General features: G+C 30.5%; 1 protein-coding gene across 1 annotated transcript; it reads right to left on the bottom strand.

Annotated features, from left to right (window-relative positions):
• Positions 1–4679: 4679 nt before the first annotated feature.
• Positions 4680–22776, bottom strand: LOC129289903 (putative leucine-rich repeat receptor-like serine/threonine-protein kinase At2g19230). The gene is made up of 10 exons (XM_054926657.1): positions 22335–22776; positions 10812–11373; positions 9360–9835; positions 8658–8805; positions 8145–8216; positions 7992–8063; positions 6304–6446; positions 5885–5991; positions 5612–5738; positions 4680–4747 (listed from the first exon to the last, which is right to left on the bottom strand). The coding sequence occupies exons 1-10, from the start codon at positions 22774–22776 to the stop codon at positions 4680–4682; spliced, it is 2217 nt and encodes a 738-aa protein (XP_054782632.1).
• Positions 22777–25021: the final 2245 nt, after the last annotated feature.

Below are 25021 nucleotides of genomic sequence, written 5' to 3' on the forward strand. Positions count from 1 at the left end.
ATTTCCTCATATAATTAAATTGGAGTGAGTTGGAATTAAAGTTTCCTCTTAGATAATTTTGTTAGAAATAACATAATTAATTTGAGAGAGGGTTATTTGAGGTTCAAAAGGCCCTTATAGCCATTAATACTCTAGATTAACAAAATTAGCATTAAAATTAATTAATTGGGTAAAAGCAAGATCTATGAAGCTAGCAAGAGATTAGTGACTCTAGGTTGCATTGGACATTTGTAGTTGTTGAATTGGGAATCTCATTGCTTTTTATTCATTTCACTTTTTAATTTTGCTTAATCAATCGCTTTTAATTAGTTTTGCTTTACGTGGATAAAAATGAGAACTTTATTGCCTAATTATTATTATGCTTGATTCCTTATGGGATCGACCTTGATGCACTATTATATTGCACTTTGACCCATACACTTGCGGAGAAATATTTTGTGTGCATCATACTCCAATCCTGTAACTTTATCAGATTTGTAAGGTGTGGTAAAATGTGACTGTTAGGAAGAGAAAAAATCACTTGTTCTCTAATGTAATGACTCTAAATTTTAAATTAAATAAATTCCCTTCTAATTGATAATTAATTAATTTTAATTTTATGATAAAGAAAGAGCAATGATATATTACAATTTATGTTGGATATTTATATAGAGGTCTGGAGTTCGAATTTTATTTTAGCCAAATGTTAGTTTATTTTTATGGAAAAGTACTAAAGAGTCCTTGCCTTTTATTATAGAAATATTATAATAACAAAAATTGATAAGGTTTTCTTTTGAAATTTTCTCAATAAATTTTGGGTCTTGTTTTGTAAATTTTCCCATGAGTTTATTATTTGATTTTCTTTGGACCTTCTTAGTCGGTGCAGCAGGCTGAAGAGAGAGGGAGAGGTCACGATTTTTTTTTATATTTTTCTCCTTTTTTCGATCGTGTTCTAGGACCAGAGAAGTCTGGAAAACTCTACCATTTCTCCTGTCTTCTCCTTCTCCCCTACCATCTCCAATGGCTTGAGGCGTGTAAGTGAGAGAGAGTTTCGGCCATCGTTGCATAGGCTTCGAGTTACTGTCTCTCCTCCTTCTCCTTCTTCAATCTCGTTTTGAGTTGCAGAGAGGGCCAGAGATCGAAACTCTGGACTTTTCTGTCATGTGCTCTCTGACTCTGCCTCTCTCTCTCTACTATCCTACCCTTACCGCCGACGAAGTAGGAGCTCGTCACTCCCAAACAATGCCAGGTCCTTAGTCATACTTCCTGTCTCTATTTTCCTCGTTTGATGCTATCTTCACTGTCCTTGTTCACGTCACTGATGGCGAGAGAAATTAAGTCGCCGGAAAGGGTAGTGCTGATCGTGAGATTTTCCTGCTTGGTTTGGTACGGTTGAAGTCATTTTCATTCCTCCCCTGTGTACCATGCTAGATGACTCCCTTGCTTTAGATCACAGTTGGTTCAGCTTCGCATCTATTGCTTCAGTTGCTAGAATTTTCATCCGTTCGCACCTAGTGGGAGTTCGGTGAGGACACAAACTCTTTCTTTTCTTGAGTGGCAGCACTGTTAGACCTTCTTCATTCCCTATTCAGCTTATAAGCTTCCTCTTCTTCTCTTTTGTGATGATGGTGATTTAAGGTAAGAAGCTTCGACCATTAACTCCCTCGTTGTTGTGCGTATATGACTGGATTGGAATTGTGAATTGTTCCCCATTTTTTTGTTGAACACAGCAGATGCAGAGGTGAACAGCGAGCTACTAATTGCTCGAGTCATGTCCGGAAGGACACTGTCCTTAAGAACTATTCCGGTACACCTGGACGGCGGACCGGCAGTCCCCCAGGATTAAACGAGCACTTCCTGCGGCGGAGCAAGGGAACAAAAAAGCGAAGACTAAAAATGAGAATAGACGAACAGAAGATCAGAGGGAGGAGAGGACGAGAACATTGGCTCTCTATTCTGTCCGCACCCATGTCTATTTATAGGCCGAGGAATGAGACATAAACGTTAGGTTATAATTACCGGTTAATGCTTCGGTTATACACACATTAAACAACGAACGTTCATGGATTAATGCTTCAGTTACACGCCTTAAACAGCAGAAACGTGCACGTCCATTAATCCAAAAACGTTCAGCGTTCAATCTGGAGACGTTTGGCAGACAAAACATTAATGCACAAAATTTGGTTTCCAGAAAACTGCCAACGCCTCAAGTTCAAATTGAAAACAGCTAAATCAGAGGTTTTTCGGGTAAGTAAAAATAATTATTTAATTTAACCATTTTTGGAAAAATAACCCAGTAAAAGGAACCCAGTGCCTCTTGAACTCGCGTGCAGGGGGGCGAATCGGCTGATTTCAACTGTGATTGCCCTGAGTTAGCCTATCTCATGTGCGCGAGGCCACTTCTCTTCCAAGCCCATTTTACTAGCCCACTTCATTCCTTAGTATATATACACTAGGAGAGTCTTTTTTTTAATCAATGTGGGACTTTGACACACACACACTTTTGACACACATACAACATTTTCTACTGTGCACGAGTAATGAGATGTTGGGGATTTGGTTTCCTTTGAGTAATAAATTTGATTTTTGTTGGACAAAAAAAAATTTGGAAGGAAGGCTGAATTATTTCAAATATGAATATTATACTATTTGGGGAATGAAAATTGTAGAAAAGGAAGTGGGGTCTTGGTTGGAGAATTCATGTATGAAAGATATTTGATAAAATGCTTATTGGTAGAGTTTGTTTTAGTATCTAATAGTGATGGTTTCTTAAGGAGGATGATTTAGCTTAGATATTAGTATTTGTATATCTCAATTAGGTTTTGACAAGGGATATATTTAAGAAGCTGTCAAAATCTTATTTGAAGTTTTGAATTATTGAGAGTTAAATAGTTAATGATTTATAAGGTATATTATCATTTTAGAAGTCATACTTGGATGATTAGAAATGGTTAGGCAAGAGAATTAAAGGATGCAAGTTTTATTAAATGGTCTGGAGTATCACATATTAGGCGTTTAGTAAAAGTTTAAAAAGAAACCTTTAGGTGTGAATTTTATTCCTAAGTTTCAAAAATTATCATTTTATCAATTCTAGTTGAGTGGACTCTCTTAAAAGGAGACTTGTTAATTCAAAAGCAAAGTTCATGAAGATTTTATTATATATTATAGGATAATTGTAACCAGGGTAGCTTGATTGGAGTTGAAAGAAAAGAGTTTTGAGGTTGAAGGTACTACAAGTAAGTAGATAGCGTCCCAACTGATATTTTAATAAAAAATTTCTTCATTAAAATATTACATTTTTATGTAAATTTTTTTTACAATAACAATGTGATTATTAGATATTTTATTGATTAAATTACTTTATTTCGTGAAATTATTTTACCATAATTGATTATTTTAGTTAATTAGTTAATACAAGTTTGGATTTTGCTTATAAGATTTCATTCTGGAAATTATTGAATTGCTATGGAAAATTGATTCATGCGAGTTTGACATTGAAAATGAAAATTTTATTTTGAAAGTGATGATTTTCTCACATGTTTGAAAATGAATTTGAAGGGGACCTTATACAGAACACTGGTTGCTAATGGCAGTTCCGTTAGCCCTTGGCGCACCATGGTATACTTAGCTAGCAAGGTGTTCATAGGAGGTGCTAGCCTCGTGTGATGGCTAACACACGTGGAATGGAGGGATGGTTTTTTGTGAGCATCGTACTCACGTTTGTTTCATGGCTTCAAGCCGCATTTGGTTAGCTTTACCCCTGTGGACTGTATGTCTAAGTTTGTTTTATAGTTTCAGCTGCGTTTAGTTACTTACTCTCATGGACTGTGTGTCCATGTTTGTTTTCGTGGTATAAGCTGTGTTTGGTTATTTACTCTCGTGGACTGTGTGTCCACGTTTGTTAATTGTTCTAATAAGCCCCTATAATTATGAATCCAATTATTTGATGATTTTATATTCCATTGATGTTATTTAGTAATTTGTTTATAAATATTCATTTCATTTATGTGCTTTCTTGGAATCAAGTTCTATTAACATTTACCATGATAGTTCAATGATTTAAGACTTAATTTCAAAATTTTATAGAGTTATTCTATTTTAAAGTTTATTAAATTTTTATGAAAGCTGTTGTCTCTTTGACTCACACAATTATTTTAAATTTTTCCTTTTTATTCATGTTCTATTATTTATTGTTGGGATGTTATTCACTGAAAATTATTATTTTGGTCTCAGATACGTTAACTAAGGTTATGCCTTCCGCTAATCCTTGAGGGGCTGTAGTACTCAATTGAGATGAAAAGCTGTATTCAAGCTTCTTTAATATAAATTTAAGTCCATGTATTTTGATTTGTAAATTTCTTATGTCATGTGCTCCACATAAGCTATAGTTAGGGTCCTCATCCTTATTATTTATATTTTGTTATTTGTTGATTGGAAGAGAGTTCCTTGCTGCTACTATTGTTTTGTAAAATATTTGTAAATTTGTTTTTGGGAGATTTTATTTTAAGGGGAGATCCTATTGAAATTTTTACAAAAATATTAAATCTTTTGTTCATATGGGTTATATTAGAGATGATTTAACTTATTATAAAATGTCTTCATGGTCTATAAATTAGAGTTTTCTTGAGTAAAGACTTATGGGATATGGGTATTATCCCTATATTCTGTGCCGAACATGTCCTATTTTTGGGGTGTGACATCTAATCTCTTGCTGCATCTATAGCAACTTGAAGTCTCTCGTTCCATTTTAAAACTTTTGAGTTTTTCTCTGCAGACATGAATGTTTGATTAACACAGTGCCTAAAGAACCAAAACATGCATATGATGAGGTGCGTAACAATTCAATAAAGTATGAAATATGAAAATGTTAAGAGAATTTGAACAACAAATGTAAGTGTAAAATTTGGATCATTAATGCTAAGAATATTTTAGAAGAACGAGAAGGAAAAGTGGGTAAAAAATTAGAGCGTGGTAAAAAGTTTTGGGATTTTTTTTTCCGGGGGGGGGGGTAGCCCTTAAAAAAGTCGATATATTTTTCTCTCTTTCCTTTTTGATTGTTATCTTTTTTTACTATTATGACCGAAGAGGGTAATCAAGTCTCCCCACTTCAACTGATATACTCTTGGCATGGCAAAAGAAGCCAAATCACTTCAATCTGTGAGGTATTTATAATTCATTTTTGTTAAGTATCTAGTTTTTGATACTGGATACTTGGACAGTTAATCATTTTCATTGGAGTTAAAAGTAATTGGGCATCCAAATTCAACTATAGGAAACTAAATGATCAATTTTTTGGAAGTAATATCTGCAAGTGAATTGACGGGACAATACAAGAGATAGTGAAATCAGTTGAAGAGTCAGGAGTGTGAGTGGAGAAAGTTTAAGCTTCTTGATTGTAAATGTTAAATATCTTGTGTACAAGTTTTTAGTCCATGAAATAGTTCTTTCAATTCAAAGTCTTCATTATTCCTCAATTCTAGTGGAAGGCATTACAAGCTTGCCCATACCATTATCTGATGTTTTTATAAATTGTATAATTATATGAATATATTTAAGGCAAGAAAATCATAGTAAAATTATAACAACCGTTACGCAAAAATAGAGAAGCTTTGACCTGATTATTAAAACGAACCTGACAATAGTCCTCTGAGGTCTCCAAGATCCATATATTCATAAATCAATGCTTTAACGTCGTTTTCATCACAAAACCCAACAAGTGAAACCAAGTTTCTATGATGAATGACTGTTAAGAGTTGAGCCTACAAGTTAAACTTGGTTAGCTCTACCTCAGAACATCATTATTCATAAGAATGAAGAACATCATTCTACCACATAATAACTTGAATATATTCAATATTGAGTGATTAAAAAATTCTGAAAACTATTACTTGACTTGTTTTCTAACCTCTGGTTGAAATTCTCTATAGCCTTGCCTTGAAGTTGGAGAAAGTAATTTAACAGCAACCTGTGTATCATCTTCTAAAGTTCCAAGGTAAACTTTCCCGAACCCTCCTTCTCCAATAGCAGTTTTGAAATTGTTTGTAATACCGAGAACCTCCGAGTACGAAAATGTTGGATTCTAATGTTTGACAACTTCTATTTTTTGAGATTCGGTTAGCATGACTACAACATTAAATAAAATTTTGTGAGACTTTCATAATCTTATAAACTTGTAGAAGCAACTAGTTGACCTTAAAGCATTATATTGTCCATCCAAAGAGATTAGACTGTTTAGAGAAAGGGACCTAAAGCTGCAAATATTCAAAAAAATTTGGGATACGTTTCCATTAATGAATTGGCAGTAACATGCGTAAGAATAAATACCTCTCTTACGTCTAAATCTCCAGATCACCAAAGAAACGACAACAATTAGGATGACCGAAGCTGCTACTGATGCAATATGTTGAATTTCAAATTTGTGTTTTTGGCAGGAATCATATTGGCAAAGACCTGGATTGTTTCCTACCCTGGTAAAATCGAGCAGGGTTAGAGTTAATAATATGAGGATAATACAAATAATTTCATACTAAATTCGATTTATTATAATAAAGTATAGTTCTTCAATGCTTGCAATTTGGGGTTTGTTTTGTCCCTTAATATTTCAGGACAATGGTTAAGGAAATGTCCAAGCCCAGCACAGATAGGTACAATGAGAAGCCTATTCATCACAAGCCCAGTAGATAGCACATCGTATTTACCTCTGTATCTTTGTATATTATCTGATTACTTGTATACGTGGCTGTATCATATTGTCTTGGGTCCTGTACAAATACTCTATTTAAGGAATGAACGCATGGGTTTTTGTGCCCGGCATTGACCTTTCTTTCCTATTCTAATGTTTTCTTATCTATGATGGCGATGATTTCGTAGTTACAGAAGAATGGGGTTTCAATTATATTTAGTGTTTCATTATGATAGTTGCCATTACTGGGCTTGGAAATTTCTCTAAGTTTTGGTTTGTTTTGGTTGCACACTTATATTGGTTGTTTGTGTTATAAATGAAATAGTGTCGCTAGTGATCAATGAGGAAAAATTTAGAAGAGCCTATCCCAAAAACCGGAAACGCATTTGGAGTACTGCATGCTCATCACCCTTAGGGGTGATTTGGACCTTCATTTCTCTTCAAATAATCTCTACCGTTAATTTAAAACTATTTTTAAATATTTTTATATCATATTTATTAAAATAAAATATATAAAAATTATAATATTAAATATGGAATGTTTTTTTTATGTTTATTAGAGGATAAACATCATTGTAGTCATCACTCTTGAGATCCGGATAGTCCAAATTTAAGCATTTTTATTTTATATTTATTAAAATAAAAATATGTAACAAAATATAGAAATCTTTAATAAATCTATTTATTACCAATTTGAATTTGATTTGGATGACCTAATTTAATATTATTTTTTTAATATTTTTTAAAAATTGATTATCTAAATGTACTCTAAATAATACAGATATGATCTAGAAGATCCAATTTAATATTAAAAATTTTATGATTTTACCTAATTCACCATCTAAATATACCTTAGATAGTCATATTTAATATTATAATTTTTGTTGAGATAGAGATCATTAGAGAAAAAAAAATAAAGGCTCCAAATCACCCCTATGGGGTGATGATGTGCACAGTACCGAATGCAATTCCCCAAAAAACCTTTCACATTAGATAGAAGAGTCATTCACACTTATAATGTGAAACTCATAATATGATGAAAACTAGGAAAGAAGAATGATAAGAGTGGGAATACAGTAAAAAATTTCTTGTCAAAGGGAAAAGGGTCGTTTTGACTTTTTTTAAATTAAAAAATGAATGTCTTCTACCATTTTCTGTATCATGGTAATCAATGTTCTGTTGCCTTTGGTTCCATCATCATCCTTTTCGAAAATTAAACAGGCCCCGAGGTTCATTATGGTTTGCTAACATATAAAAGGTTATTATAATTTTATTAAACCCACCTTGAGGAATTAATTAAAATAGAATTTGACGTTGAAGACAAGTAAACCTGAGCTGCAACTTTGTATTTTCCTTCAAAGCCTTAGGAATTGAACCAGTGAGCTTGTTTCCTGCCAAATTACTGAAAATGGAATTCAAAGATACACGACTTCAATCACAATCTAAGCATGAAAAGCTCAAATATGAAATTTTAAGGTCTTACAGGAATTTCAAATTCGGAAGAGTTGAAAGAAACTCTGGTAGCTGTCCAATCAAATCATTGTTTGACAAATCCCTGTGGAGATAAGTGTTATTCATAAAATTTAACAACATGCTTAATAATATATAGTATTTAAAATTTAGATCCAATCTTATCTTATGTAACAAATTACAAGGGCTCCAATTTTAACAATCGGGCAAAGGATTCAGTTATTTGTCTTTTGAGGTTGCTTGAGCTCAAGTTCCTACAAATTACATATCCACCATTATAAGCAACTAAGAGAGAGAAACGAAAGGGAATCTGGAGGAAGGCTATAGGTTTAAATATATGATTGAGATATATCATCAAATTAAGGCAAGCTGAATATTTCACGAATGCAAAATCACCACTGTATTAGTCATACCTGATAATATTAGGGCATTCTATTATCCTCATCAACTATTGTGTGCAAGATATTGTCCTTAAATGAATCATATATAACTTCATAAATAAGAGTGGCAATGCAGGGCTGCTTACAATGAAAAGATCCTTATATTATTGCCGGAGCTGCAAATCAGGCCATCCCATGCTAATTTTGATGGAGCACATGGGTCCCCTTGCCAACTGATTCTAGAGATCCCATAAGTATGCTTGATTTCCATTATGGCATTAACTGCAAAACCAGCTGGATGATGCCTAAAACAAACGAATGAAAACAAATAAAAAAAGGGGTTAAAGTGCATTTTCCCCTTCAACAGTCAAAAATAGTGTACTAGATACCTTTATGTTAAAAAAGTTAACTTTGATTGTTAGTTGATCAAAAACTTACATAAAAGACCTAAAAAAAATAGAAAAAGACTCATAAAATTTGAAATAATTACCCTATAAGAAAATTAGTATCAATTGAGTTTCTAAAATAATGGTTTTACGTGGCTAGGTAAAAAATAACATATGTACCCTGTTATTTATATCTAATTTGTGAGACTTAAATTAATATTATTTTTCTCATAGTATATTTATGTGTAAATTTATGAGTTCTTTTCTATAATTTTTGAGGCCATTTTCTATAATTTTTAAGTCAACTAAAGGTCTTAACTTTTTTTAATGGCAAGATGCTCAAGGCATTATTTTCAAATGTTAAAAGGAAAGTTGCACTATGTAAAAGTTTAGAATATCAAATTCTCTTGAGTGAATAGCTGAGAGGTAATAATACCCTTTAACCCATTAAAAAAATAATACCATCTTGTGTTGCTGTGGGGGCATTGGGTTGTGGGCCAACTTCATAAATTTCATAGGCATTCAGGATAGGAGGAGCATCTGAATTAGCTACAGTTGTGACATTGAAGCCAACATGATCTTTGGTCATCTTGTTGGAAATTAAAGTGACAAGCTTCAAGTATTCAAGTGTAAGTTCACGAGAGAGTGCATGTTCATCATCAAAAGTGACATTGATAATCCTCTTGTGGCCAAAAGGAAGCTTTTGAATTTCGGTGAAGTGAAGAAACATATAATAATGTTTAGATATATCGGAAAAACTCCAACTCGCATTTATGACTTTGGAATCATTTAGGGGCTGCGATGCAGCCCATAATACTTCTGATGGCAGCTCATAAGGGGTGATTATTTCTACCTTTCCTTCTACACTTGCTTTCAACACATCCCAATTGTTACCATCATTTGTCTTCCACAATCGGTCAAACACATCGTCCTTGTACCTGCAGGACAATGCAGGAATACATTCGTTTCAGCCAAAAAAAAAAGAAGAAAAAAATAAACTTTGAATATAAGAACTATTCTTTTTGGGACTAGAAGCCTCTAATGTGTCTCTTTGATGATTTTTGTAATGATCCAACTTTCCAATTTCCTTTTTCATCGGATTATTGATTTCTACATAAAATAAAAGATATTTTGATATCTTTTGATGTCTCAAAACAGTGGAGTTTTATAATGTTTTTACAATTTTTCAAAAACAAAAAGGTGTAAATAGAATAGGCAATTAGGGCCAAGACCGTCGGTTAGCCATTTTAAACTCAAAAATAACAAGGGCCAAGCCACTACTCTAGGATAAAAAAATGGTAATCTGAGCCTAAAAGGGTTGCCCTAATGAGCTTAAAAATAAAAGGGCAGGCCATTTAAAAAATTAAAATTAAATGACTAAATAAAACCCTAGACTCATTAGTCATCCTCATCCATCGACTTCGATAGCTAGAGCTCCCACTACACTTGCCTTACCTTGTTACCCTTATACCCACTACCACTTCACACACAATTTAGTGCCGTGGCTAGCCGACAATCCCTTGCCTCCCCTCAACAAGCGTCGATGTTTAAGTTTTATATATTGTGATATGAATTTAATTAAATTTATTTTCTTACACTTAATTTTATGTGTAATAAAATTTTTTGGATTATAAATATGTGTCTTTTAGGTTTTAAAATTGAAAAAGGAAAAAAATAGGCCTTTTCTTTAAAAAATCATAAAAAATTTCAAAACTTCACTGTTTTAGAATTTCAAAATACCTCTCTCTTATTTTATATAAAAGTCAATTATCCCAAAAAAAAATGAACTTGGGAAGTTGGGCAATTTGAGAAAGACATGTTATAGGGCCCCTAGCCTTTCTTTTCGTGGATTTTTTTTTTAAAAAAACAACTTTTGAACTAATAAAAACAATAGACAAAAATGAAAGTACCTACCTAACAAAAAGGCTCGAAAGCTTGGAACCACAGTTGACTCTGGACCATAGAGATAAGGGAAGTGAAATGGTCGAATAGAGAGAGTTACTTAGTAGCCTTAATTCCAAAGTGTTGATAAAAGGAGTGCCTTGTCCAGTGTTCACCAGGCACACCTGAACCGTCTGGTCAGAGGGAACCTGCTGGATTGTTTCAAAGAAACTGAAAAAAGTTGAATTAGGAAGATGAATTGTTGTCCAATAATTGACCCCAATGTAGAGATCAAAAACTGGAACCATGTTTTTGAAGTCATAATTCCCATATGCAAATATTGCTCTAATCAGATACTTTTGATTCTTCTCCCATATTAGTTTTGGTTTCAGAGTGTAACAGTTTCTTTTCCCCTCTGGAAAGCTTCTTAGAGTCAGTAGCTGTCGGTTTACGTGTGGAAAATTGTTGAAATTAAGGTCGGGGGATACTCCATAATTTTCTCCACTGCCAATGAAGTCTTCATCAGTTTGGTACCAGATTCCAGTTTCTTCATCCACGTAATTTCTGCTTGCTCCACAATCTATGCTCATGAAACCTGCATCATGTGTATGTTATCCTTGTATTGAGTAAAATTTCCTCAATTCAATTTGTACATTTTAGAAAAGGGAATATTGGAAAAGCAGGTCAAGTGCTCAATCACCTGAATCATGGGCTGAGTGGCTAACAATGATGAACGAAACAAACTCATACAAAAGTAGAATCCACAGAGGTGTGCTCTTCATGTGTTCAAGTTTATGTGAAAGAGGAAGAGGGAAATGAAGTGCTTTCAGAAGCAGAAAAGGAGTGTTCTAAATATAAATAAGAGGAAATTAATTTTTTTTCCAACAGAAACAAATTAATCATTTGATTCTTACAATTTATCCTTGGGAAAATTATGTATAGATCCTATGGAGTAGACTTATTTATAAGTAAGTCTTGCAAAATTTAAAATCTATAGCCAAATTACTTAGAATCTGAATATAATTTGAAATTAGAGTAGAGTGCCCCAATTAAAAATGATGCCCTTAGAGACAATAATGCCCCTATTGAAAATACATTACATCAATCAAATAATTTACAACTAGTTCATCAATAATTTACAACTATCACTTCAACTTTTTACAAAAAAGTTGAAGTTAAAGTTGTAAATTACTGATGAAGTAGTTGTAAATAATTAGTATTAAACTTCGTTAGTAATGCAAAATCAATTTAACTATTAGACATGCGAAATTATAATTATAAAAAGTTAAAGTGATAGTTATAGTAATTATAAGTAATTAGTGTTAAACTTTTTAATAATGTATAATTGGTTTAACTATTAGATATGTGAAATTATTATTGTAAAAAGTTGAAGTAATAGCTGTAATTACTTATTGATGTAATATATTTTTAATAGGGCATTATTGTCTTTTGACCCCAATTTTAAATTGCACTCAGGTCTTAAAAAATCTTGCTGTAATTTATAAATTTGCAAGAATTATGTGTAAATAAGTATGCTTTATGGGACCTATGCATAACTTCCCCTTTATTTTAATCTTTAATCTATCTGGCTTTTGTTTCTTCTTTTTAATTGCCCCCTAATTTCGGAAAAAGTTATTCTAAACAATAATTTAAGAGTCAACATTTACTTTGCCAAATACAATATATCTTATCTTTTTTTATCAACAATATACTTTATATTATCATGACTCACCTTCTGCATATGAAACCTTGCTGATAAGTTTTTCTCAGTAAATTGACAAATAAATAAAACCCCTCATTTAAATATATAAGAGTCTATAAATTTGGGTTTGATCAAAATTTAAATTCACGTTTTATTTTTTTTTTTCAATTTCAAATTTTCTCTAGACTCTAGTTATTTGAAATGTTAGCTGTTATAATCCTCTCATTTTCTACACATTTTCACTATTATAGATGTCCTTGTTACTCTAGCTATCCTATCATCTCTCATGATTGAATAGAGATAAGCTCGTCATTCCCAATTTTTTTTTTGCTTCAAATTTTAGCTCATTTAATCTTCTACCTTTAAAAATTTTAAATGCATAGATTTTAAATATAAGATTTAATCTAAAATTCAAATTCAAATATATCAATCTAATCATTACCTCAAGATTATCAAAAATGAAATATAAAAGATATATAAAAACATATGATCCCTGAATGTGGAAAATCTATTCCTTAATGATCATTAACCACCCAATAAAAAGTAATTCAAGCGTGGTTTAATATTGTTGTCAAACTTTCAAGTTGACTCTTTAAGTTTATAGTTTTTACATTTTTAGTTTATAAAATTGTATCAACTCGTTCATAAATTGGGACTAAATACAAACTTAGTTAAACTTGTAAGTTGACTCTTTGATATTATTATTTTTATATTTTTAACTTACAAAATCATATCAATTCATTTATAAACTCAGACTATAGATGCAAACTCGATTAAATTTGCTAAGCACTTGTTGATTTTTGTCAAGTTGAGTGGCATAGATAACTCACTTCATTGAAGTGCTAGACCCGATTTAAAGAAAAAATAAAATTCAAAAAGAAAAACTCATTAATAAAAAAGAAAACAAGAAACTCCAAAAATATGTTTCCCTATTTTGAAATTTTAACATTTAGAATGATAATCTATCAGTGTAGATAAATTTAAATCAAATTATTATATTTTATATTTTAATATTTAATTATATACTTTTAATTGCTATTTATTAATAAAGGTAAACTCTTATGGGTTTAAAATCTGAGCTTACGATTCAAATTCACATCCCCATTACAAGTTTAATTACTTAAACTCATGAGTTTGATAATCTTAGGTTTAAGGTTTTGACAAGTGGTGACAACTTTGTATAACTAGATTGGACTTATGTGAATTAAAAAAAAAACAACAACAACAAATTTAAACAAACAATAAATGTGGTATAGTAATTTCTCTCGCAGCATATTGAATATATGTTCTTAAAATAAAAGTTAGGGCTAGACTTAATTATATAGGTTTTTTTAAAAGGGTAGAATACTTTAAACCTAATCTGAATAAGCTTGGCCAAAATTACTCAAATAAGCTCACCTGCTAGAATTATTGGCTCTATATGTATATAAAGTCAGTAATTCTGACCAAGCCTGATGAGCACTCGAACCTGGCCAAAAAAAGTTGAAGTCAGAGCTTAATAATATGGACTTTTCTTAAAAGATAGGATACGTTAAACCCAATCTAAATAAGTCTGGCTCAAATTGAGCTTGGCCTACCTGAATTACTAGCTCTAAGTAATTCATTCTTATTCTTCTTCTTTTTCAAATTTGAATAGACTAATATGGTGGGAGGGCAATTTTTGAAATGAAGAGCCTATTTGATTTCTGCTTTCATTTTTTATTTTTAAAAATTATTTTACAATATAGTTTTTAGAATTATTTTTTAAAACAAAACAAAATGAATATATGTTTAGTTGTGTTAATTTAAAAATAGTTTTAGAATTAAAAAATAAATCAATAGTGATGGTTACAAGCAATTAATGACAATGACTTATAATAATTATTGGTTAAGGTAAATGTAGTTTTCTATAATCCAATATAATGTATTTTAAAAATAAGAAAAATGAAATGAAAACATTTTTAAGATGTTTCTATTTTTTGTTTTTAAAAAACAAAAAATGAAAATAGTTTTAAAAATAATTAACTTGAAAATTCTCAACCAAGCAAGTTTTAAATTTTTGTTTTTCTAAAAAAACTATTTTTAAAAACAAAAACTAAACATGCCCAAAGTTTCCTTCTCATTCTCTCCTCATCTGGAGAGAAAATTTGAAAAGAAAATGTGGTGGTCTTACACTGACGTTTCCCCTCTATTTTTCCTTTTCCTAGTTTTTAATAATATTCTTATAAAATATTAATTACCTTGAAAATTTGTTTTCCTCATTATTTGTTTCTTAGTTTTCTTTCCTCCCATATTTTTTCTCCATCCAAATAAAAAGCATTACCTTGAAAGCATAATATTTTCCACTGAACTTTGGGCGACCTTCCCAACTCAATTTGGTTTATCTCCAATCCCGGTAGGAAGCATTTCGAACAAATTTTGGCAGTCCAAATTTCTTTTTCATTTATATATTTTAATAATATTCTTATAAATATTAATTATGAAACGTCTAAATTTGATAACAGTCCTAATTATATTACTTACTCCATGAAACTGAATTGAAATCCTATATTATATCTAGTTAGTACGTCATGATCAACAAAATTAACTAAGTCAAACAAGTTGAATGAATGACACTTGTAGGTCATTCGGAGGAATTGTTGAAGTTTGAATTTGATGTCGTGATTGATTTTTTTTTTTAAGTTTTGGTAGAAGATGCCCATGTTGATCTTAAATGCTGATCATGAATCTAAAAGAAAGGAAAAGTCCATTTCCAATTGTTAATTTTGAACAATAAGTTTTGGATTACCAAAATACGAGTTCTATGAATCAATTATTGTCGAATCCATTTCGTAAATACATACACTTAGTGTACATTTGGTTTCATTTTATATCTGACAAAAGTATATTTGGAAGATACAATTATTTGTTAAATTTGGTAAAATCACATCCTAGATGTGATTTGGATGTACTTTTAAGAGTTCTCTAAACAAGCCTTTAGTACTATTAAATAAAAGAATAAATATGCATTTTTGCTCCTAAAATATGTTTTGAGGATTACCCTGCATACTAAACTATTGATTTGAGTAATTTTGCCCTTCAAATAATTAAAATGAGATATTTTTTCCCATGTCATCAAATTTCTAACATTGGCTGTTAGAAAATGCTAACTAGGACTACAACATTATTAAATTTTCGGGAATTTAATAGTAAGGGCAAATATGCTCTATTTTAATTACTTTAAAGACAAAATTGCTTTGACTAATAATTTAGGGTGCTATATACCCTTGAAAAATACTTCAATGACAAAAATGCATCTTTATCCCATAAAAAATATCATGAATTCATCATGCCAATGAGGTTGGGGACAACACAAAATTTTGTAAATTTTGAAGTTAATAATAATTTCAAATTACATGAACAAGCGTTAACGTTAGTCATTGTGGAAGAGACAATGATCGCTTAAGTACAAGATATCAAGTTTGAGTCAAGTCCATGTGAATGCCCAAAACATCATAGGGAGAGCTACTTGGACGTGATTATAAAAATTGACATTGAGAGAGTTACCCTCAATTGAGCCAAACAATATTCAAATTAGACTTAGTCAAGTGGTTATAACAAAGGAAAATAATTTTAAATTATTTCAATTAATTAATTAATATGAACGTATCATTTTAATTATATGCTTGTTCAAAGTTGCAGATGTATTGTCTAAGACTTCATAATCAAATTGTTTAACAAATTATACAAATGATTAGACTATCAAAAACATATATATATATATATATTATATTGCGAATGGAAACAGCTGACAAATTTTTAGCATGAAAAAATATATCTAGGATTGGTTATTATTTTCTTCTGGCAAATTTAATAATTCACAATAAAATATAAGAATTATAATATGCCGCCCTAATCCTATTCATTATTTATATAGATCCTCAGCCACAAATCAATCAATCCTCTCTTCGGCAACAATATTGTTCACCATCTTACTCTCTTTGTCTATTTTATACATATTTAACTGAACATCTCCCAGCCCTTATATTAATTAGAGGGCCACCATTTATGCTAATTAAGCTTTTTTAATGATTTGAATTGTACAATTTTGCTCTCCTAATTTAAACCATTCGATTATGGCCTGCACTGTTAGAGAAAGAAATCTCATGTCTAGTAATTAGAAAGTATATAAAAAATATATTAAGTTTATAATCTGTCTAACCAAGTTGTTTAAGCTAAATTTAGTGAAACAAACAATCCTCAAGCTTGCTTAATATAAAAACTTTACATGATATAAAAAACAATTCGATCTGGATCAAAACAAAAAAGAAAAAAGAAATTGAGAAAAAATGGCAGTAGAAAAAGAGAAAAAGAATGAAAGATGGTGAAGAAAAAACATGAGATTAAAAACTCTCATTCCAATCGCATTGAGCATAACTTGATAAAAATATCACTCTCGTGTAGAAGCCACGCATATAATGATTTGGTCTCTCAGCTCTTCAACAAGCAGAAGAGTTCATGAACTCTTTCGGCTAGAAGAGGTCATAACCAGAAGAGTTCATAAACTCTCAATTTGCCCCTCATGTCTACATTTTATAATTGCTAAAAGGGGTTTGTTAAAAAAAAATTAACAATAAGCAGAAATTTGCGGTCAACCAAAACAGAATTGTATTTGATTGAGAATCATATGCATAACGCAGACCAGAAGTTATAAAGGAACTTTGATAGTGAATAATGCAGTTTTAAAAGCACCCAATGTCAACTTGTTATAAATCCTTCCTTCAGTTATAAGATAACCTTAAAATAAATTGATTAACCAAAAAAAAATTAATTATCAACTGTCACCAGTTCCTTTACTCATTGTCCTAAAAATTTTCTTATTTCTACTATATTCTGTTTTCTGTCGCGAAACTTACTTGTTAATAACTGTAGTGAAAATTGTTTTTTACATTAGTAATGCTTTAAAATTAAATTTATTACATATATTATTTTATTTAACATAATATTGATAATTTCTCAATATTCAAGCAACAAATTAGTCTTTGAAAATTGAACATTTGTTTCTTGAATATTGATAAGTCATATTCGAATGTTAATAAGTAGTTGTTCGGATATCAACAACTCATCTAGAATTAATAACGACTCATGGAAATGCTTAGAAGCTAAATTTATAACATACATACACATATATATATATATATATATATATATTATTTTATTTAGTATTATATTGATTACTTGTCAATATTCAAGAAATAAATTAATCTTTGAAAATTTCTTGAGAATGAAACTTATAATATATTTTGTTTTGCACTATATATTATTTTAGTTGGTTTTGTGGCCTTTTAAACAAGGGATCATGGATTCAAGCTCTCCATAGACCTTTTACCTCATTGAGCATACACTACTAAAAAAATGGAATTTAGCAAGGGACACATCCTTCGCTAAATGCCATTTTTCGTAGCTAAATTACATTTTAGCGAGGGATTTTGTCCCTCACTAAATTCGTAGTTAAAAAAAGGACTCGCTAAATTTAGCGAGGAATTGCATTTCCCTCGCTAATTAGCGAGGGATTCAGTCCCTCACTAAAATTAGCTAGGGACTGAATCCCTTGCTAATCCCTCTCTAATACTATTCAAAATTTGATAACTTTAGCGAGGAATTAGTCCCTCGCTAAATATGCCTATATTTAAAAATAATTATGTCACATCACCCGTCGTATGTGATATCAACTTGTGACATGTCACCAACAACCTCATGCCTTGTCAACCATCATGTCACCTACCATCTCGCACCCCATCACCGGCCACATGTGCGACAACTCATGACACGTCATTGTCCATCTTGTGCTATGTCATTTGCTCCTTACCATATCATATATTCATCATATTTATGCCAAAGCCAAGACTTGAACCCTTGACCTCATATCTTCTAAGCCTTATACTCTCCTTCTTTGCTAGTTGAAGTGAAAAACACTTGCAGTTATTATATGAGAAATTAAATATATATATATATATATTATTTAACTACATAAATATATCAAATAATATATTATAAAAAGACACACATATACATATTAAATTTTATTTTCAATTATTAATATGTTAAAAATATTTATATTTTATTTAAATTATTCTTTTTATTATATTTTTAATAAAATATTATTTTATTAATGAAAATCAACTTAAAATAAAGAAAATATTAAATAATTTTATTATGAATATTTTAGTTAATTTTTAAATTTAATTATTTTTTTAAATGAAAATAATTAAATATATAATTAAAAGTCATTATTAAAAGTTATTTTTTTTTTTGCAGTAATTAGCTAGGGATAGAATCCCTCGCTAATTATCTTATTTTAGAGAAGGATTGGTAATCCTTTACTATTTTCCTCGCTAATTCTCTTATTTTAGAGAGGGATTGATAGTTTCTCACTATTTTCCTCACTAATTCTCTTATTTTATAGAGGGATTAATAGTCCCTCACTAATTTCCTTGCTAATTTTAAGTCAAGCTACGAAATCAACATCCCTTGCTAATTTCCTCATTAATTTGGTATTTTAGAGAGGAATAGATGATCCCTCGTTAAATTCCTTCACTAATTTGTATTTTTCTAATAGTGATATTGATAGTGCATGCCAGAGCTTCAACAATGATAGAGCTCTGGCAGTGGCTAGGATACATTTTATTAGTAATTGATTTCTGAAACTTAATTCCAATTAAGGACTTTAGACCTTCATGAAGTTTCAGAATGTTTTGAGCCTTTCATATTATAATGTCTCTCTTGTGGGGCAATTGAGTGATTTTCTCTCGAGGAGATTTTCTTTTTAAAAAAAATAAAACATTTTGGTATAATTCACATGCTCTACTGGATGGTATTTGACTAATTCAAGCCACCGAACTGAAATTAATAATTTGTGAGGTCTATAATCTCATTCTCCCTTGATAATTTATATGCTTTTTAATTTGTAACTTTAGTTACTAAGATACATACAAGGCAAACATATACATTAATTTTTTTATTGAACACAGAAGGCAATTTTGTTATGAGGCACAATTGGCACTAAATGTAGATCCATTCAGATCTTGGTTTTTCAAGGATAGTCCCTCCTATATGACCCAACTCTCATGGTTGTATTACAATCAAATTTAATAAAACATAAATTTATCTGAATCCATTATTACAATTCAGAACTAAAAAAAATCAAAACCAAAAAGTCACAACACAATATAGAAGTTTGACTTCAATCAAAGGAACTATGTTGTTTGCGTAGTCTCTTGTAATGTCCATCCAACATTATCAAATCATCGCTCTTAATTCCCTCAAACACAATTATTTCAAATAAAGGAAATAAATACTTATAAATAATAGGGATACCAAAACCTTTTCAAAATCATTAAAAATACTTTAAAAGTATATATATTTGCTTAGCAAAAGCTTATAAGCTACATAAGCACCTTACCATGTGAAAACAGAAGCAAAACAACATTTTTCAATAAAGGGGCCATATGCCTCGGCATGTGGCACATGTGTCATAGAGCCAAAAGTGCTCGCTCTGTGACATGCACCACAACACACATATCAACTTTTGCTATCAATAATAGCTCACTGATATGAACTTTCGACGTGCACCGTTTCCTCATATGACGTCCAATTGGAGTGATTTAAGCGCCCACATGAAACTCATTTGACAAGCTAATTAATGACACAAGTTTTGTTTCAATATGATGTCTCATTTGAAAATCAGACGTTCAGATATAAAATGACCACTTTTTGTCATTTTCACCTAACCCGAGTATTCCAAATCTAACGGGTGCATCATTAGCCACTTTTAAGGGCTTGATCACATCCAATGAGACATATTTCACCTAAATAAGCAATAGTATCGATAAAGTCACACATTCATATTGGCCATCAAACTGCCATGTTCACACAATTGGCTTGTTTTCACAATTTTCCATATATTCATCACTTTCACACACAATTACACATTCACATGACTATCTTAGCCCAATAGGTCACATTTCACCACATGTTGTACATTATCACACATCCAGGCTAAGATCTACAAAATCATACACATGCATCAATCACTATATGCTAATGCATTCCTATGGCAAAAATCATTTATACTTATAACATGGCAAATTCATTACATAAACTCGTGTAGCATGGCGGTAGCACAACTACACCTCTCCTAAGTCTTTCCCCTTTCCCTGTTCATTATTAGAACCTATAAAAATGTAACCACGAGATGAAATAAACATTTCAATAATAAAATAATTCACATCTATCAATTACTTAGTATAATTGTGAACAAGTAAAACTCATAAAATATATAAAAGATATATATATATATATATATCCATTTTTTGTCAAATCATTGTTAAAACACTAGTATGATCAATCTACTATCCAAACCTCCATATTATCCCAACTAAAATCATAAGCTCCACTGGACCAATCGCACATACTAATCTGAGCGCACCTTCAATAGTAGAATGACCCAGCTAAAGGTATTCTATTCTACTTTTAGACTATGGTTTTCCCTACCAATGCATGATTGGAATGTCATTATTCCAATACCACATCACACAGATGGTCAAGAGTGTAAATCTCCAATACCATACCCATTTGATTACTCAGGAGAGAATCTCCAATGCCATACTTAAATATAGGCAATCAGGAGAAGAATTGTCTAATACCATACCCTGTCGAGCACTCAATAAAATAAATGCCATATGATCTTTCACTACTTCTCTTTATGGATAAACTCCCACCCTTAACATGATGATGCTTACAGTTCTAAAATACAACCCACATGTTTGTAGTTTAAGCCACATATATACATATATACATAAACCTTTGTAATTCCAATTCTTTAAAATCATTTTTGTAGCGATACGTATTATTCAATAAATTCTAGTGCATTTTATGCCAATTTCACAATCATGCAACAACTCAAAAACACCTATATTGTATTATATAATTACTCTTAAACAAGTAAACAAGTTAATTAAACAGAGTGAATTATTCGATTACTTTAATCTTTTTGTCACTATAAAGGTTACTTGTGATATTCTTTTAGCACTCAACGTCACAACTCATTTCCACTACCTCAAGTTGCACACACAATACGTTAATCTATACAAATTAGCACTATTAGTTAATTTACAAATTGATTACAAGTACTAATTATTACTATCATCCTTAATTAACCGTTCATTTCTTTTCAAATGACCATTCTAGGTCTCACTCTTTAACCTTTTTATCACTTCTATAAGTTCCAACACACCTCATACCAATTTCCTACCCCTTCAAACTATTGAATTAAAGTTAAAACTTAGCCTACAGCCTCAACTTAATCATCAATTTCCAAACTAGTGGCAAAGACTTAATTTGATTCCCAAAAATATTTTTTTTAAGGGGTAAGTAATTAACCCCTTAAATTAAAACTCCTTGATTCAATTTTTTTATAACTCAAACTAAGAGAAATTATGATAGAATCAGATCTTAAAGCAGTACGAAACTTACCTGGTAAGCAACTGGTGGAAAATATCACCCAAGGCCCTAAAACTTCTTGCCCTAGTAGAGTGCTTCCTTCTCTTACTCTCCTTTGCATTTCTCCTCCCTCTTCCTTCTAAAATCCACTAGTTGGCCATGTATGATTGAGCAAATTTTTGTGCCATGCACCGCAATATGTGGCACATTGAAGAAAATGTCACCATGCTCACACATTTCACTCTAAAACACCATTTTTTCACTCAATCCTATTCATTCAACATCCCAATATACCAAAACATCAGTTTACCATCCAAAAATCTCAATTCTCCAATTAATTCACTAATTTACTAATTTATCCCTAATTAGCTTGGATTAGGAATTCAGGATATTACATCTCTCTTGTTCCTCAGGACTAAAGTCATTCTCTATATTGAAAATTCTTGGTATCTCTTTGGGAGCTTTTCCCTTCATCAAATTCCCCACAGCATGGCAAGCTAAATCAAACAAGCTTACGATTTCTAAGTAGTTTGCTGCTACTAAAATATGAAATAGCATATCCTCTGAATCTACCTTTATAAACTCATCGTCCCATCTTTTCAGATCTTCAACGTCTCCGGAATCGGAGGCTCCACCGTCAGCATGCTTTTGACAATACTCCATCACTTTCACCAATGTTGCAGTGTTCACAGGAGACATTGGGACTTTGTTAAAGACGCAATCATCGTCCTTCAGCATTCGATTCAATAGCTCCGATTGCATGGCGGTTCCGACGGTTATCTTGAACTCATCACCGTCGCTGCTCACCACAGTTATATTCTCCACAGATGATGCCATTGTTGTGGAAGTTCGTCGTCGTAAGAGAAGTCACGAAAGTCAACCACCGATAATAGAAAAAATTGATCGTCCGCAATATTACAGTTATGCATAGGTTTATAACTCCAATACAATAAAAAAAATATATTTAATTGTGCAATAATTAAGGATACTGGAAGATTTTGTGGGATAATGGAAATATTGGAAGATTTGTGGGGGATAATAAATATCCATGCTGATTTATATTAATTACAATAACATAATTTTCTTAAGATACGTCAAATTGTTTGAATTTTATTTTGATTACAACACAATTTTTATTTATTAAATATTTTTTAAAAATAATATTCATAGAAAAACATTGAATGTGTGCCTATGTTCTGATCCATAATACCCTCGAGTATATAAAAAGTTTTAAAAATAAAATATATGATGTCTATAATTCCAGATGCAATCATGTTATCCATACAATGTGATGATTTTTTAAAACTTTAATGCAAAGTAATTTAAATTAATCTTTTAAACTTAAATTTCAAAAAAAAATAATGGAATTTAAATTAAAATTATTTGATATATAAACTAAAGTAGTTTAATGATTAACTTCCCCGAGCTAACATAAACTTCGCTTGTCACTAAGGGTCTTTAAATCTTGCCTTTACTTTTAAAATATATACTTTAATTACTTCAATTTTTAACATCTTTAACAATATTTTATCAAAGATTCTAACATCACAACTTTGTCAATTTAAATTATTTTCAAAAATTTAAATTTTTATTTTCACTCTCATAATCTAATTATCTATTCTCACCTTCCTTCGCTCTCATTTAAACAATTTTAAATAATCAGGTATGATAATATTTAAATTAATTTTTTTAAATATTGTATAAAATTTAATAATAAATAAAGAAAATAAACATATAATTTACTGACTAGTATATCCCTTATTGTATTAATAAATTTGTAATCCATTAATATTTCTGAATAAATTGGCCCACTTGTCAAAAAAAAAATCTTGTGCTCAAAAAATATGAACCAAATTTTGAAAATTTGAAAGTATGACGAGTTCACATTAATATAAAAGGAGTTTATCATTTAAAATTTGAAAATTTACGAGTTTATAATTGATATACAATGATATATCATTGACAAGTACAATAAACTGGCCATAATGCAAAATGTAATTAATGTTGGGTTGTTTATTTTATTTGATTCTATAACATGGGGTATATCTATAAAAGTCCTTAATTTTTTTACAACGTGTTTTAAATATTATTCTAACAAATTTTTATATTTAAAATTTTAAAAAATTATTAAATAAAAAGTTTACATAACTAAAGAGTTTAAAATATGATAAAAGAAATTAAAAATATATGGATTAAATAATTTTTTTTGGTAATCTTAATGTTTTTTAATTAAATTTATGTTTTTTTTGTCCAAAACATATTACGTGATGGTCAATCAACAGTTTGATAAATGAAAATTTAAAAAGTTTAGATGACTTGAGTCTAACGGCTCACCAACATTATTGTATAAAAGACTTTTTACATTGATTATTTTGGACATTTTACGTTAGTTATTAGGGAGAATAAAAAAAAAAGGCAATGTGAAAAGTCATATTTCTACTTCTATTATTCTAAATAAATGATGTGGAAAGCTTATATAGAAAAATTAATTTTAAAAGGTTTTTAACATCAGCTTTCTTAATAATCAAATACCTCATGTAAACTTTTAGCACTTCCGACTTAAATTATATCATACATGGAATGGATAATATAGTATCCATATTATATTTTCCCTAGCTGCCTATGGCACTAAAATAAATAGAAAGTTGAAATTAAACTAACACATGTGAAGGATAATTAAATATGAAAGCTAAGGAGCCATATTCATATTTAGGTTAATCCAATCCATCATTGATTTTGGCTTGCATATCCTAGCCATTATATAATATGACACAAGTGCACTATTATCAATTGTAAATGAAAAAACATTAAAAAAGTATAAATAACTATAGAAGTAAAGTTTTATATAGATAAACTTACTGAAAATCCATTTTAACTTATCACTTAGTTTTTTGCCCAAAGAACAAAATTAGTATTCTACACCTTGATTTGGGAAAAGAACACAAAGTAACCAATGATACTTGCAACATATAAAATTTTTAATGGGTATTAAATAATACGAATAAACTTTATAAATTTATACACACATGCGGGTGCATAAACATGAATAAAAAATATGTGCCTCTCAATGATCAACGCTAAA

The sequence above is a fragment of the Prosopis cineraria genome, unplaced genomic scaffold, assembly GCF_029017545.1.
Source record: "Prosopis cineraria cultivar Desert tree isolate PC_DT_omini unplaced genomic scaffold, ASM2901754v1 PC13, whole genome shotgun sequence".
Classification (NCBI taxonomy): Eukaryota; Viridiplantae; Streptophyta; class Magnoliopsida; order Fabales; family Fabaceae; genus Prosopis; species Prosopis cineraria.

Coding starts and splice junctions, on each gene's coding strand:
- LOC129289903 (XM_054926657.1), bottom strand. CDS start 22,776: ATGGCATCATCTGTGGAGAATATAACTGTGGTGAGCAGCGACGGTGAT. Junction 9,836..10,811: donor CTTTCGAGCCTTTTTGTTAG/GTAGGTACTTTC, acceptor ATTGTCCTGCAG/GTACAAGGACGATGTGTTTG. Junction 6,447..7,991: donor AATACAAAGTTGCAGCTCAG/GTTTACTTGTCT, acceptor CGATTTTACCAG/GGTAGGAAACAATCCAGGTC.